The 14281-nt window shown below is 38.1% G+C and overlaps 1 protein-coding gene across 4 annotated transcripts in view; it reads right to left on the reverse strand.

The window, feature by feature from the left end:
- The window catches only part of PDSS2 (decaprenyl diphosphate synthase subunit 2), a 233325-nt gene that overhangs the window by 91334 nt on the left and 127710 nt on the right, over positions 1–14281 (reverse strand). For all 4 annotated transcript variants that reach the window (XM_045806956.2, XM_045806957.2, XM_087865360.1 and 1 more), the window contains exon 3: positions 1624–1822. In XM_045806956.2, the coding sequence (XP_045662912.1) occupies positions 1624–1822 (199 nt within the window). The remainder of the gene's footprint in view (positions 1–1623; positions 1823–14281) is intronic.

Here is a 14281-nt window from a genome sequence, read left to right on the forward strand (position 1 = left end):
TCTCTCCCATCAGCCTTGATTTCCCACATATACTTCACCAATACCCCCACTTCCACCTTACTATGTTTCCCACTGCACTTTGGGACTGGTACCTGGTGGCTTGGTGACTCTTGAAGGCCATGCACAGGCCACAGTACAATTGGGTGATACATCAAGTGGCCAGCCACGGCAGCAATGTCAAATACTTCTACACCTGATACACGAAGAAGTTAACGGTTAACCTAGACATTCAGTGCCCTTTGTTCTATCAGCAACTGCGCCGCGTTCTGTCCTTGATTGGGAGGCATCTGAAAGGGCTGGGGAAAGAGATTCCTTATTGCTGGTTGTCCTCCAGATTTAATGCCACCTTAACATGGGAACACTCTCCACTGTACATGGGTCTCCCATTCTATTAGCCGACCCTAGACAAAAACGGAGGCAGAGGGTGGACGTACAAAGTAGACATCTATGAAACCCATCCTGGCTCACCCTAATGTAATTATTAGTAATCATTCTCTGCGAAAAAAAATCCAGGACAAATGTTAAGTCAGATAGGATTCTGGGACAGGAGACTCACACTGAGACTATCCTTAGCAAACTAGGATGTACCCTCACTTGACCTTCAGGTGAAGGAGATCTGCCTTTCTCTGTCTCTCTCCTCCTCCCTTCCTATTAACTGGAGTGAGAACATGATGTTAGCTATTTGGGGCCAAAAATAAAGTAGTAAGATAGGGATGGCAGAGCAGTAAGACAGAAAATGCCTTGGCTGACTTTCTAGAATCAACCCTAAACCAGACTGCCTAGTCCTGGATGTTTTCACATGGGAGAGAATCTTGTTTCGGCCACTGTTACTTTATAACGAAACCTAATTTGAAATCATATATAAGGAATATCTCTACAATCTTTCTAGAAAGCAGCTTGGCAATATGTATCAAGAATGCTAAAAATGTTTAAACCCTTTGAGCCACTCTTAGGTATTTATCTGAATAAAATAATCTGGAATGAGGGATACTGCTGTGTAAAGATGTTTACTACAGATCTATTTATGACAATAAAAAATTAGAAGCAACTTAAGTTCCCAAAATGAGACATTTGTTAAATAAATGATATCACATCTAAATAACTGAATATTACGCAACCATTAACAAGTTTGTGAAAAATGTTAATAACATGGGAAAATACCCACATCACAATATGAAGTAGGAAAAAATAGGCAGGATTTAAAAAAACCTTATACATGCAAGTTCTCACCTATATTATAAAAAATTCACATATATAAAGGTAGGAGTAAGTAAACAAAAAGCTTGAAAGTAAACACATCACAATATTAACTAACACTGATTACCTCTGGAGAGTGAGGTAATATAGATAATATCTGTTTAGATATCTTCTTTGTGTTAAATATTTAACAGCGCTCTATAATTAACAAATACTTATACCTGGAAAAAAACCCCCATAAATCAATTTTAAAACTCTCTGCTGCATTTACCGGTTTTACTGTTGGCAACACTGCCACCATCGCCATCACAATTTTACTGAGCGTCTACATGTGGGGAGCTGGGGCAGCAGGGTGCACAGACCTCCCGAGCTCCAGCACAGCCGCCTAACAAGCCATCCAGACACGAGCAACCTGCCCGGTAGTACCTTGGTGTTCTGTAGCAGAGCTAGTCCGTTGCACGCATTTGCTAGAAGAAAGTCTCCACTCAGGATAGCTATTTTATTTCCAAATTGCATGTCTTTCAGTGGTCCATCAGAAGACTGCAATTCATTTAAATTTACTATCCCACGATGTACGAGGAGAGCAGTATGGATAAGTTCTGTGATCTCTGCCAAACTTCTTTGACTGAAACATGAAGGTAAGACTTGTCTGAGTATCAAGAATGCCACCATATTACTAATGTCAGACTTCAGTTTTTCAGCAGTAAAATATTTCAGTGACTAGTCTCCCTCTCTCTCTCCCTCTCTCACTCTATTTTAAAAAAGATTATTCCTTTTAAATGAAGCTTTTAATAGAGGCCTCTCCACTGAGCAGTTTGGGATCTACAAGCCGATCTTGACATGTTCCTTCCCTAGAATATTCCTCACCCTCCCTCCCACAGGAATAACTAGGATTCCTCGGAGAGAAGCTGCCAGTGGGGCCACCCTCTATGGTTCCACTTAGATACTCTGTTATCAGTATACCCTTCCCACCTTTGTAATTTTAGGGTTTCTGAAATTCCTTACTAGTACCTAATGAAACTCCAGTTTAAGGAGGACCATAACCTGCGTCAGGCATTAAGTTAAACACTTTCATATGTTATCTTTTTTAATCCTAATGCAAAGCTATGGGATTTACAGAGATGAATAAAATGCAGTCTCTTTCTTCAAAGACCTTACATTTCAGAATAAAAACCAATATATATACCGACAGTAGTAAATAAAACAGAGAAGGCCCTGGAAAAGTTTATAGCACAGTACTGTATCAGATGGGACGTCAAGTAATGGTTCTTTTCTTTCCTTTTTTTTTTTTTTTTAAGATTGTATATACTTATTTGAGAGAGAGCACAAGCGGGGGAGGGGGCAGAGGGAGAGGGAGAAGCAGGCTCCCTGTTGAGTAGGAAGCCTAACATGGGGCTCCATCCCGGGACCCCGGGATCCCAGGACCCCATGATCATGGCCTCAGCCGAAGGCAGATGCTTAACCAACTGAGCCACCCAGGTGCCCCGAAATGTTTCTTTTCTTATACTTTTCTATAGTTTGTACCTTTTCTACAATGACAAAAGCATTATTTTAAAATCATAAAAACCCAAACAATTATTAAAATATTTAAATTTCATAACCATCCTATGATAGGTATTACTAACTCCTTTTTATAGGTGAGAAAATCATTGCACACCGTTAAATGACTTTCCCGAAAGCACACTGTAACATAGAGCTGGAATTTCATGTGAATCACACCACTTGGTTTCCATGCTCCTGTGTTGTCCCCTCCACACTAACTCTGGGCTTAGCCATGTGACTGACTTTGGCCAAAAGGACCTTGGCAAATGTGACACAAGCAAAGCCTAAAAAATGCGTATGTATTAAGACTTGCCCAAAGAAATCACGTGAGTGACCCCAGGCAGAAGAACCATCTGGTCAATCCACAGAATGAGAAGAAATAAAGTGACTGTTTCAGGTTACTAATTATAGGGTATCTTGCTATGTAGCAATAGATACCTGATATGGAAACTTGTATATCTGGGTGTAGTGTGCTGCTCAACTAAAGCCTAGAATATATGTCAACGGCTTTGAGTCTGAATGATGGGGGCCGAATGGGAAAGTTGAAGAAATGGCAAATTCTTAGTGGCACCTGGAAAGGTGTGAAAAAATTGGTACTGGAGATTGAGAAGGGACATACTGTTAGAAGGTAGTGAAACAACTGGCAAAACTGTTGCCTATGGTAACTTGAAAGATAGAAAATATATAATGAAATTATGTATCTGGATAAGGGGACTGATTCTCAGGCAGAATGATGAAATGTCTTCTGGACTACTGTAGCTGTGTATGACAGGGTACAAGACAGATGAGCTGAAGAGAGAATTGTTAGTTTGGAAGCACAATTTAGAGGAACAATAATGGAGAAAAGACTTGCTAGGTTGAAAATAAAACATTCACATCTCCAGTCTCTCCAGAAAAAAAGCCTGTCAAAGAAAGAAATGGTATGAGGAAAAAGATCACATCAAAACTGTGACAATAAGACCTTTTCTAAAGACCTAAAAAATTTAAGGTGATGCCCAACAGACCCATTAGCTAGACAAAAGGCCTTCTAAGAACTCTAAGGGTACTGTCCCCCACAGCAGCCTTACACTACACCTAAAGTAGAGATGTCCATCTCAAAAAAGAACCATGGATGTAGCTTTTAGGGCATGAACTGAACACTAGTGACAGTCACAGAAATCCCAAAAAGCTTCTAAGGAAGTTGCATGAGCTTCAACTAATGATAAGAGACAGTTCAAAAGGAAAAACAGAAAAAGAAAAAAAAGGAGCTTCTAAACCAACTTTCCATGGACAAGAAATCAGGCTGAGACTGTTACTCTGCTATAAATAGGAATCAATTCTTCTTCTTTTTAAATTGAAGTATAGTTGAAACACAGTGTTATAGTTTCGGGTGTATAACACAGTGATTGGGTAAGTCTCTGTTATGCCATGCTCACCGCACGTGTAGCTATCTCTGAATCGTTTCTTATTGAAAATGTTCAGGGAAAATAGTACCAAGGGCAAAGGATTCTGGACAACAGTGGAATAGGGAACCTCTACCAGGAAACAGACTGGGCCCTAGTCAAGAAACATTCTTTGCTTCTAGAGTAGGAGGTCCTGACACAGTGTGCCCAGCTGGATTTCAGAATTACTATGGGCCACTGATTATGATGTGCTTCCCATTCCTCCCTCTTTTTAATGGAGTGACAATTGTGGTTCTCTTGTTCCCGACTCACCATCTTATGCTAGGTATGTAGTGGTGGTAGGGGGTAGATAACGCATCCTTTTCGTTCTCTGGATTAAGAGGAGGGGCACCTCTGGGGCCACATCCACATCTGGACCTAACAAAAATTATGAGATCGTGAACCCTGAGCTTGACGCCATGAAATACATGAGACTTTGGGGGTCTTGGGAGGTGGCAATTATATTTTGCATAAGGAAAGAATGTGAATCATGGGGACCTGAGGGTAGACTGTGGCAGACGGTTATACCAACGGCCACTGATGAATCATACCTCCTAATATCCATGTCACGTCTCCTCCTTGATTAACTCTGAGTTGATTATATGACTTGCTTGGCCAGTAGGATATCAGCAAATGTGGGACAAACAAGCTTGGTAAGTGTTTTTGCACTGGGGCTTACCCTCTTGGAATGCTGCCCAGAGACTACATGTGAAGAAACCTAGGCTAGCCTCCTTGAGAATGAAAGACAACGTGGAGAGAAGAAAGGCCAGCTTTCCTAACCATACTCACCCTCCAGCTGACCTACCAGGTAAATGCAGCCGCATACATAAACCCAGGAGAAACTAGCAGAGGATCAGTCCAGTCAATCCACAGAATGATGAAAAATACAATGTTTACTGTTTAAAGCCACCAAGTTTTGGGGCAATTTGTTATACAACAGATAATGGATAGAGACTTCAAAATCCAACGTATTTCCACTATACTTAAGGCTGCTTCCTAGACTGAAAGTTGCAAGATTTTAAAATTTTCTCTGAAGAAGGTAAAGTTGTGCTGGGCAGAAATCAGGTATGATTTCTAAAGCTGGAGAGAAAGGGCAGACACAACAGTGGAACAGTAGGGATTAGGAACCCCAGAATAAGGAAGAACAGGAATCAAGGCTGGGTGAAGGCAAGAGGAGAAAACGTGACCAAAGGGTGACGAGGTCAGTTTGTTCAAAGGGTAGGGTTTGTGTGGGTAAGCGAGAAGTAGGGATCTGGAGCTAGATTACAGCATGTCAAAGGGTCTGTATATTGTTACACAGGCAGTGTTTTTGAGAAGGAGGGATGGTATTTTTAAATGATTGAGGAAAAATATTCTGAAGGTGATATACAGGAAAATTTGAAAAAGTAGATAGTGAAAGTAGAGAGATCAGTGAGGGAAGAAGCTACTACAAAGGCCCAAGGGAAATGTAACAAAAGGACTTGACCTAAAGGTCAAATTTAAGCATTTGACCTAGACAACCATAAACATGGAGACAAATAAATGTAAAATAATCAAATAACAAATATGAGACTTTTTAATCCTAAATGAAAGACTACTGAGAAGATAACAGAAAACATTTAAAAACAAACAAAAGGAGCTAACATTTAAAAGTAACCTTTAAAAAACTAAAAGAAAATAAAAATTTTTCTCTCAAGAAAAATATGGTACTAGTTTAAACAACTATGACACAATGATTACATAAAGGTACAATTATATAAGATTAAGGAGCCAAACAACTTGGCATCTATACAAGAAAAAAATCACATTTTTAATTTCTTTTGTTAAAAAAAAGTAAAAGAACATGTAGAAATGACCCAGTGGACATACGGTGCTTGATTACAAACTGGGGGAGTAGGAGAACATGAACCAGCGAGTTAAAACAGCTTCTAAATAAAGAGTAAATTCATGGTTTAGATGAAAACCTCACTACATCCCAAAGAAAATTGCCAACGATAAAGGCTTAGAAGACTACTGAGAAGTTAATAGAAAACATTTAAAAACTAACAAAAGGAGCTAACATTTAAACTTATCCTTTAAAAAAGTAACTAAAAGAAAGGAATAAAAACATTTTGCTAGTATCCTGTTCTCTAATTTATAATACCAATCACTGCAAAGATCCGTATCGTCAAATTTCACAAAAATCACACAATGAGACTATCACCAAGTGTATAACTCAGGAAGGGTTAAGCACTGGACAGACGTTTCATTCAGTCAGCTTATGAAAGAACATAATAACCAGGCATGCAAGAAGTTGTAGGTGTTCTGAATTACTCTGAGGCTGAAACTAAATAATTTCGAGCTTTTAAGAAAGACATCTATAATCATAAAACAGCATTCATTAAATAAATAGCAATCTTTAAATGCCACATGGTCAGAATCAACAAAAACAATTAGAATAGTAAAGTGAAAAGCCATAATTTGTACAGTACCCACTATTTACAAAGAACTTTCATTTATATTATCTACTTGTGATTCCAATTACAGCAGGTCTGGGGAGGTTAAATACTTGATCAAGAACATTCAGTTTGTAAAGGACAAAGCTGGAACTCAGAGCCACCTTGTCATAATGACCAATGATAATTTAAAATGCTTATTTACATAATGAACAGTAAATGAGGAGGGAAAAAAGGCCAAAGTTATCAATGTTACCAACACTGGTATATGCCCACCAAAACTTGTCCAATTTTCATCCTTAGTTCTAAGTACTATAGAAGGGAATTTTTTTTTAAAGATTTTATTTATTTATTTGACAGAGAAAGAGAGAGAGAACAAGCAGGGGAGCAGCAGAGGGAGAGCGAGAAGCAGCCTCCCCGCCGAGCAGGGAGCCCAATGCGGGGCTCGATCCCAGGACCCTGGGATCATGACCTAAGCCAAAAGCAGAGATTTAACTGACTGAGCCACCCAGGTGCCCCAGAACAGAATTTTCTAGGAGAGAATATATTATGAATAGATTTGACTTTTTTGGTCATAATAACTGGGAAAAGTAATCAAGTTGTTTCCCAATCATTTGATCAGAACCAAATCAAGTGATTGAGCCCAGTCAGGAATCTGGATAACAGTTCTACTTCTGCCTATACCATCACAGAGTTCAGGGGCAAATCCCTTAAACTCTTAGGACAGCAGTCTTCTCATCACTGAAAGAGAAACAATTCCTTCCAGTTCCCAAATCCTATGATTCAGGGATTGACTGATTAAAAGATTTTATTAATTTATTTGACAGGCAGAGAGCACAAGGAGGGGGAGCAGTAGGCGAAGGGAGAGGGAGAAGCAGACTTCCCACTGAGCAAGGAGCCCGATGCAGTGGCTCCATCCCAGGACCCTGGGATCACGACCTGAGCCAAAGGTAGTCACTTAACTGAGCCAGCCACCCAAGTGCCCCAGATTCAGAGATTAAGAAAAAAAATTACCTAGACTGGCAGTTAACAGTTACAAAGAGACAAAAATATTGCTATTAACACTACTTTTCTATAGAAAATAGAAATGAAATGATTTGTCATCTTTGAAATCTGTCCTGCAATTCCACTATCTGGTACTGCGCTCTCAATTTCTACGATTTTATCATCAGATAAACAAACTCTAGATCACATTATGCAAGAGTATAATTTAGTGTATAGCAGAGAAGCAGTGACAGTATGAAAGAATCTGGGAAATTTTTCTTCTCATTATCTTATTCCTGTTTTAGCCAACCAAAGCAATCTAGTAAACTTTCAATGTACTGGATTTTAAAAATTATCTTAAATAAAAGTCTTCATGCCATTTTATGTACATATATTTTAGTACTCTTGGGTATTTTTCACGCTAAATCTTGATTGGAAAAGAGTCACAAATGAATACCAGTTATGTTAAATAATCAAGAGTAGGGAAGCAATTACCACATTGAATGAAACTGAGGATTAATCAATGTTTCTACAAAAATTTTCACCAAATCACTTTCTTTCAGTTACATTAAACAACTTCATCTGTTCTGATCCATATTTCCCCCAACATTTCTTCAAATTTTTTTAGCATCCTGAGTTTTAGACATAAGGATGGCAGACATCACTAGATACCTATCCGTTCTTATGTTCCTCACTACCAATGTATCTTTAATTATACATGGAGTGACAATGTACTCACTTAAAAATACCTCTCCAAGATCCCCTGAGGCTAGTAGTGATCTTGTAGCACAGTCTGGCCAAAGAATGTAAGCAGAAATCTACTAGGTGGAGTTTCTGAGAAATCTCCTGAGTTCCTGATGTGAGGGGACAGACTGAGTTGGTATGCACCTTTGGCAATTTGGGTTTACCCTTTCTTCCTGTCTGGAAGATGGCCCACCAACCCTCCTGCCTAGAAGATGGCCCAGAAAAGACTTAGGGATCCTAAAGGGGGCCTCCAACTTAAGGATGGTAGAGCAGGAAGAACAGAAAAGCTTGGGCCCCTAATGACTGACTACTTCGAGGATATACCAGCTTTGATGTGCCCACCTCTAGACTTCTTGTTAGCTGAGATAAACACGGCACTCTTTTAAGCTACTGTTATTAGAGTCCTATTATATGCAGCCAATAAATTCCTAAAAGATACGGTTAATAAAAATTAACACCAGAAAAAATGGCAAAGATATTTTATGTTCATATTTCTGCACTCTGGTTTTATTTACTTAATAGTATTTCTTAGAAGGGCACCTGCTGGCTTGGTTGGTGGAACGTGTGACTCTTGATCTTAGGGCTGTGAGTTCGAGCCCCACACTGAGTGTAAACATTAAACATTTTTTAAAAATTAAAAAAAAAATTATCTCTTGGAGATAGTTCCACATCATTTACAAAGAAAGAATCTCCCTGTTCTACTTAACATTTCTACAGAGGTCTACTGTATGGATGTGCCATGCAATTTTTTTTTTTTTTTTTGCCATACAACTTTTGGTGCTATAGGGTGAGTGATAAATATATATATATATATATATTTTTAAAGATTTTATTTATTTATTTGACAGAGAGAGAGACGGTCAGCAAGAGAGGGAACACAAGCAGGGGAGTGGGAGAGGAAGAAGCAGGCTCATAGCAGAGGAGCCTGATGTGGGGCTCGATCCCATAACGCCGGGATCACGCCCTGAGCCAAAGGCAGATGCTTAACTGCTGTGCCACCCAGGCGCCCCGATAAATATATTTTTGTATAAAGAATTTTTAGGACTCGGTCCAAGTCTTCCCTTACTTTCCCAAAGTTAACCCCTTCTGTGCTCAAAAGTCTTTAAATAGAGCTGTTATTTATTGTATTATCCTGTAATTATTTCTTTAGCCATCTATCTTCCTACTATCCCTCTCCCTGACTACACTGTAAATTATACTATCCTATTTCTCTAGGCTGCCTACAAATATTTGTTAAATGAATAACTCTAATTAGCAGTCAATTTTATAAAGGTATAGTGGATTATTAAAATTTTTAGCTTCAAAAGGGAAGGATGATATAAACTACAAAGTCAGGTTCATAGAATCAGAGTTCAAAGTGACCCCAGAGGTCAATTAACCTCAATTAGCCCCATCCAGGGATGAGTGATAACTACCTTACAGGAGCCAGCTCTGCTGATAAATAGTTTTAATTATTAGAAATGTTCTTTATATTAACTTGAAATCTCTTCAAATGTTTTACACGTTTAAGTTGGCATTAAAACAACAGAAGGGTCAATTGTGTTTCACTACACAGGCAAGGGAGATAAAAGACAATGGAGTCTTCTTTCTCTTTCTTTCTTACTCTATCTTTCTCCTTTTTCTTCCTCCTTCCCTCCTTGCTTTCCTTCTTTTTGAGAGGTTTAAAAAAAAGCACAGAAAAGTCCAGAAAATAATACAACTAATAAATAATATTCCATTTAGAAATAACAGAAGTTTACACTGTTATTTTTAACAGTTTTTAAATATGCATTTATTTAAAAACCTTTTTATTTTGGGAATTTTCAAATATAGCAAAGTGGAAAATCTGGCATGAAGAACCTCTGTGGACCCAATCTTGTTTCAGTTGCACCTTTCACTCTTCTTGCAGACTATTTTAAAGTAAATGCCAGATACCATGTCATTTCATCTGAAAATACTTCAAATACCCTATTTTTTTAAATGCTTAAGAGCGATTATGGTTCCCACTTCCTAAATTATTTATTACTAAAAATGAAAAAGATCAGAAATTGATTACTAAATTATTAATTACTTTGAGCCAGTTAATTACTGTATGCTGAGTACTTTGTGTAAAATAATTTTGCAAGCATAACAATAATTCAATTAACAGGTTAAAAAATAAAATAATGCTAAACTCACAACAGCTTCTGAGGTAAGCATTATTATTATCTCTACCGTACAGAAGGGAGTTGGGCTGGCAGGCTAACTGACTTGCTCAAGTTCACATAACTAGTGAACTACAGAGCTACAAGCTTGGGGCTCTCTGATTCTAAAACCCAGGCTCTTTGCATATTAATGAAAAACAAAGCAAAATCCCAAACACAAAATGTACAAAATTGAGGGTTTTCTGGAAGTATTAAACTGGTAGGCAAGAGTTGTTTATTTAAAATCATAAGATTTTTTTTTTTAACTGGAAAACTAACTTTTATGATGTGAGAATACATTTGGAAAATTTCAAAGGAACTTTTGGAAAAGAAAAGGCCTATCATTCTAGATTTTAAAACATATAATTAAGTTATTGCAACTTCAAAAAGTACAGTAATATCATGAGAAAAAACTAATAGATTAGTGGAATGGAATCCAGAAAGAGATCCAAATATATTTGGAAAACTAATTATGCTAAAGATAACATTTCAAATTGTTAGGGAAAAGACGGATTATTCCTACAGAAGATGTTAGAGCAAATGGCTGTCAGTTCAGGGAAAAAAATAAAATAAAATTAGATCCCCACCTTGCACCATAGATAAAAATACATTTAGATAGATTAAAGACCTAAATGTGAAAAACTATGAATTTAGGAAAACATTCTTATGATCCTGGGGGGAGAATGCCTTGTAAAATAAAATGGGAAGTCAGGAAGCCATAAGAAAAATAATGGATAAATTTGAGTAGTTAAAATGTACAAAAATGTTTATTAGTGAAATAAAACACACATACACACACAAAAGACTCAGGCAAATACAGACTCGAAATAAAGTATTTTCCAACACATACAGCAGACAAAAGATTGAATTCAAAATATGTGTGGACCTTACTGGACAAGAAATTAATAAGAAACTGATAAATCAAGTGCAAAATAGGAAAGGATATGAAGAGGTAATTTCAGAAGAAATACAAATGGCAAAAAAACATAAAATGATGCTCAACCTAATAATTTGGAAAAAGAGTATTATAAAAATGAGATAATATTTTTAGTCCATTAGCTTTGCAAAAACAGAAAAGATCAGAAATGAGCAAGCAGGAAGAAGAAACATGTAGTCCATCACTCTGTGGTCCTCCACTCAAACCCTGCCAGTGGCTCCCCATCTCACTCAGGGTAGATGCGAAGTCCCGACAATGGACTCCAAGGTCCAACACAATCTGCCCCACTTCCTCTACCCCCTTACCTCTCTGGATTCATTTGTTACCCTCTTTCTTCCTTGCCCACTCTTCTCTAGCTACGATAGATCTCCTTGGCTTTCCTTGAACATGCCAAGTCTGTTCTTGCCACAGTGACTTTGCCCTTTCCTCGGCCTATACCAGTCTTCCCCTATGTATCTAACAAAGCTTAGTCACTTGCTTCCTTCAGGTTCCTGCAAAGTATACCTGCTCAGAATGCCTTCTCTGACCATTCCACTTAAAACAGCAACCCTCCCAGACGCACCAGACATCCCTATCTCCACTTGCTGCTTTTTTTCCCCTCCACTGCACTTATTGTCCTCTGACATGCTAGCTATTATGTCCGTGTTTTGTTTCCCTCTTCACAGCCCCATAGAAAGAAAGCTCCATAAGGGCAAATGTGGGGGTGGGGTGGAGAAAAGCAGATGAGAGCAAAAGAGTTCTTAAAATATACTTTAGGGATGCCTGTGTGGTGCAGTTGGTTAAACATCCAACTCTTGGTTTCAACTCAGGTCATGATCTTGGGGTTGTGAGATTTAAGCCCTATATCAGGCTCTGTGCTTAGCACAGTTTACGTGAGAGTCTCTCTCCCTCCCTCTGCCCCTCCCGCTCATGCTCATTCACTCTCTCTAAAATAAATAAATAAATCTTTCAAAAAATACTTTAAAAATGCTAAAATATCAAAAATAGCAAGGAATATGAACTATAATAGAAAAGTATATGCTTTTAATGTCAGGTAAAAGAATCTTTCTTGGTGATAACCTTTAATCATAACTGTCAAATACTGATTTTTGGTAAGTGGGCCAGACCCAAAGGTCCAAGAAATTCATTCAATTCATTGCATAATTACAAAAACATAATGATTTTCTTATTCTGCCATATTCTGCCACTTATTCATATTGATAACCTAAGTGAAGATGGAAATTTGAATTTTGAATTTGCCATGATCACAGCATTCAAAACAAATGTTGTTTCATTCCTACATTTGGAAATGAGAAATCTGATTAAAAACAGGCTACTGAACCCAGAAATCACAACCACTGAAAGCAAAATGCCAAAGCTGTAGGCCATAGTAATGATGACCTCCAAATAGAGATTGAATCAGAGGTTCAAGGGCTGTAAAGAATAACCAGGTCTTATTTCCAGCTCTGACCACACACACTAAGCAATCCCTGAGAGTACTGAGGGCTCTGTGTCTCTTTTAGGAAAGCTCACCCAACATTGTAAGTGAGAGTACATAGAAAAGAGGCCGGTCTCATTCAAGGAGATTTGATATCTGAATTTATGTTAAAATCTTGCCATGAAATGAAAATACAAGGTGTAGAAGCGAGGGGGGAAAAATGACAAAAATCCTCGAGTAGTATTTCAATAGAAACCTTTAAAACAAAGTTCTCCCAGGGTGCCTGGGTGGCTCAGTTGGTTGAACATCTGACTCTTGATCTTAGCTTAGGTCTTGATCTTGGGGTCGTGAGTTCAAGGCCTGCGTTAGGCTCCATGCTGGGCATGGATCTTGCTTGAAAAAATAAAAATAAATAAAAATAAAACAAAGTTCTCCCATATGAATTCTGAATTACTGGTAGTTTTGCAGAAAACTTCTGTCTCCTGATTTATTTCCAAAAAAGGAAGCTTAGTATATTTTAGATTTTGAAGTAAAAATTATACATAGTTAAGGTGTATAACATAATATTTTGATAAATATACATACACTGAAATAATTACTGTGGTCAAGCTAATTAACATATCCATCTCCTCACAGTTGGTTTTTTTTTTTTTTTTAAAGAAAGCTCAGTATTGATGTGTTCTGTGATTAGTTCCCTCCATACCTGTCAACGATCTACAAAGAAGTGAGCTGCCCTCAGAGGCGGCAGTCACTTGAGAAAGCAGAGGATGTTGAGATGCAGTAAGGAGTCACCACAGTTATTACTAGAAATTAGCCAACCAAAACAAAACCTGTAATACCTTTTCTCTTTATGCACGAACAGAATAAGGTTCTACTTAGTGATCAACTAACACACCTCTGAAACTAGTAAAGCATAACCAAGCCAGGTCACTGACTGTATTTAAGAACATTTAAAAAAAAATCATTTTGAATAACTAGACACAAACCTGACTGTCAACACATAACCATCCCACAGGTCAACGAGATGTTTATTATGAGGTGGGAGAAGGGGAGCTAGCTAATAGTACCTGGTCTCTGAAAATAATTTAAGCTGGGTTGTTTTCTGCCAGAGAAGCAAAAGGAAAAGGAAAGCGTAGCTAGGCATCCTTATCTAGGTCTCGAAAAGTACTTTTTGGTTTGGGTATCACAAAAGGGGTTAAAAATACTTGAGACTACCAAAGAAGCCTAACAAGACATCTGGGTGCTGCGGCTGTCACTGTCAGGGCAGCCCTTGGAGGGAATGCCCATATCAATTCGGTTTATCAGATGGACAGCTGATCAACATTAAACAGACTTGCTCTGGGCAGACTGAGCTGAGCTTCCTGACATGAATTCCAATGAGAGCCCTCTGCACTCTACCACTGAGCTCTGCCATTTTTTACTGTTGCAGCTCCCTGGACATATGGGAATCCCTAGTGATGAGC

The sequence above is a fragment of the Ursus americanus genome, chromosome 11 (genome assembly GCF_024610735.1).
Source record: "Ursus americanus isolate L20-20 chromosome 11, mUrsAme1.1.p, whole genome shotgun sequence".
NCBI lineage: Eukaryota > Metazoa > Chordata > Mammalia > Carnivora > Ursidae > Ursus > Ursus americanus.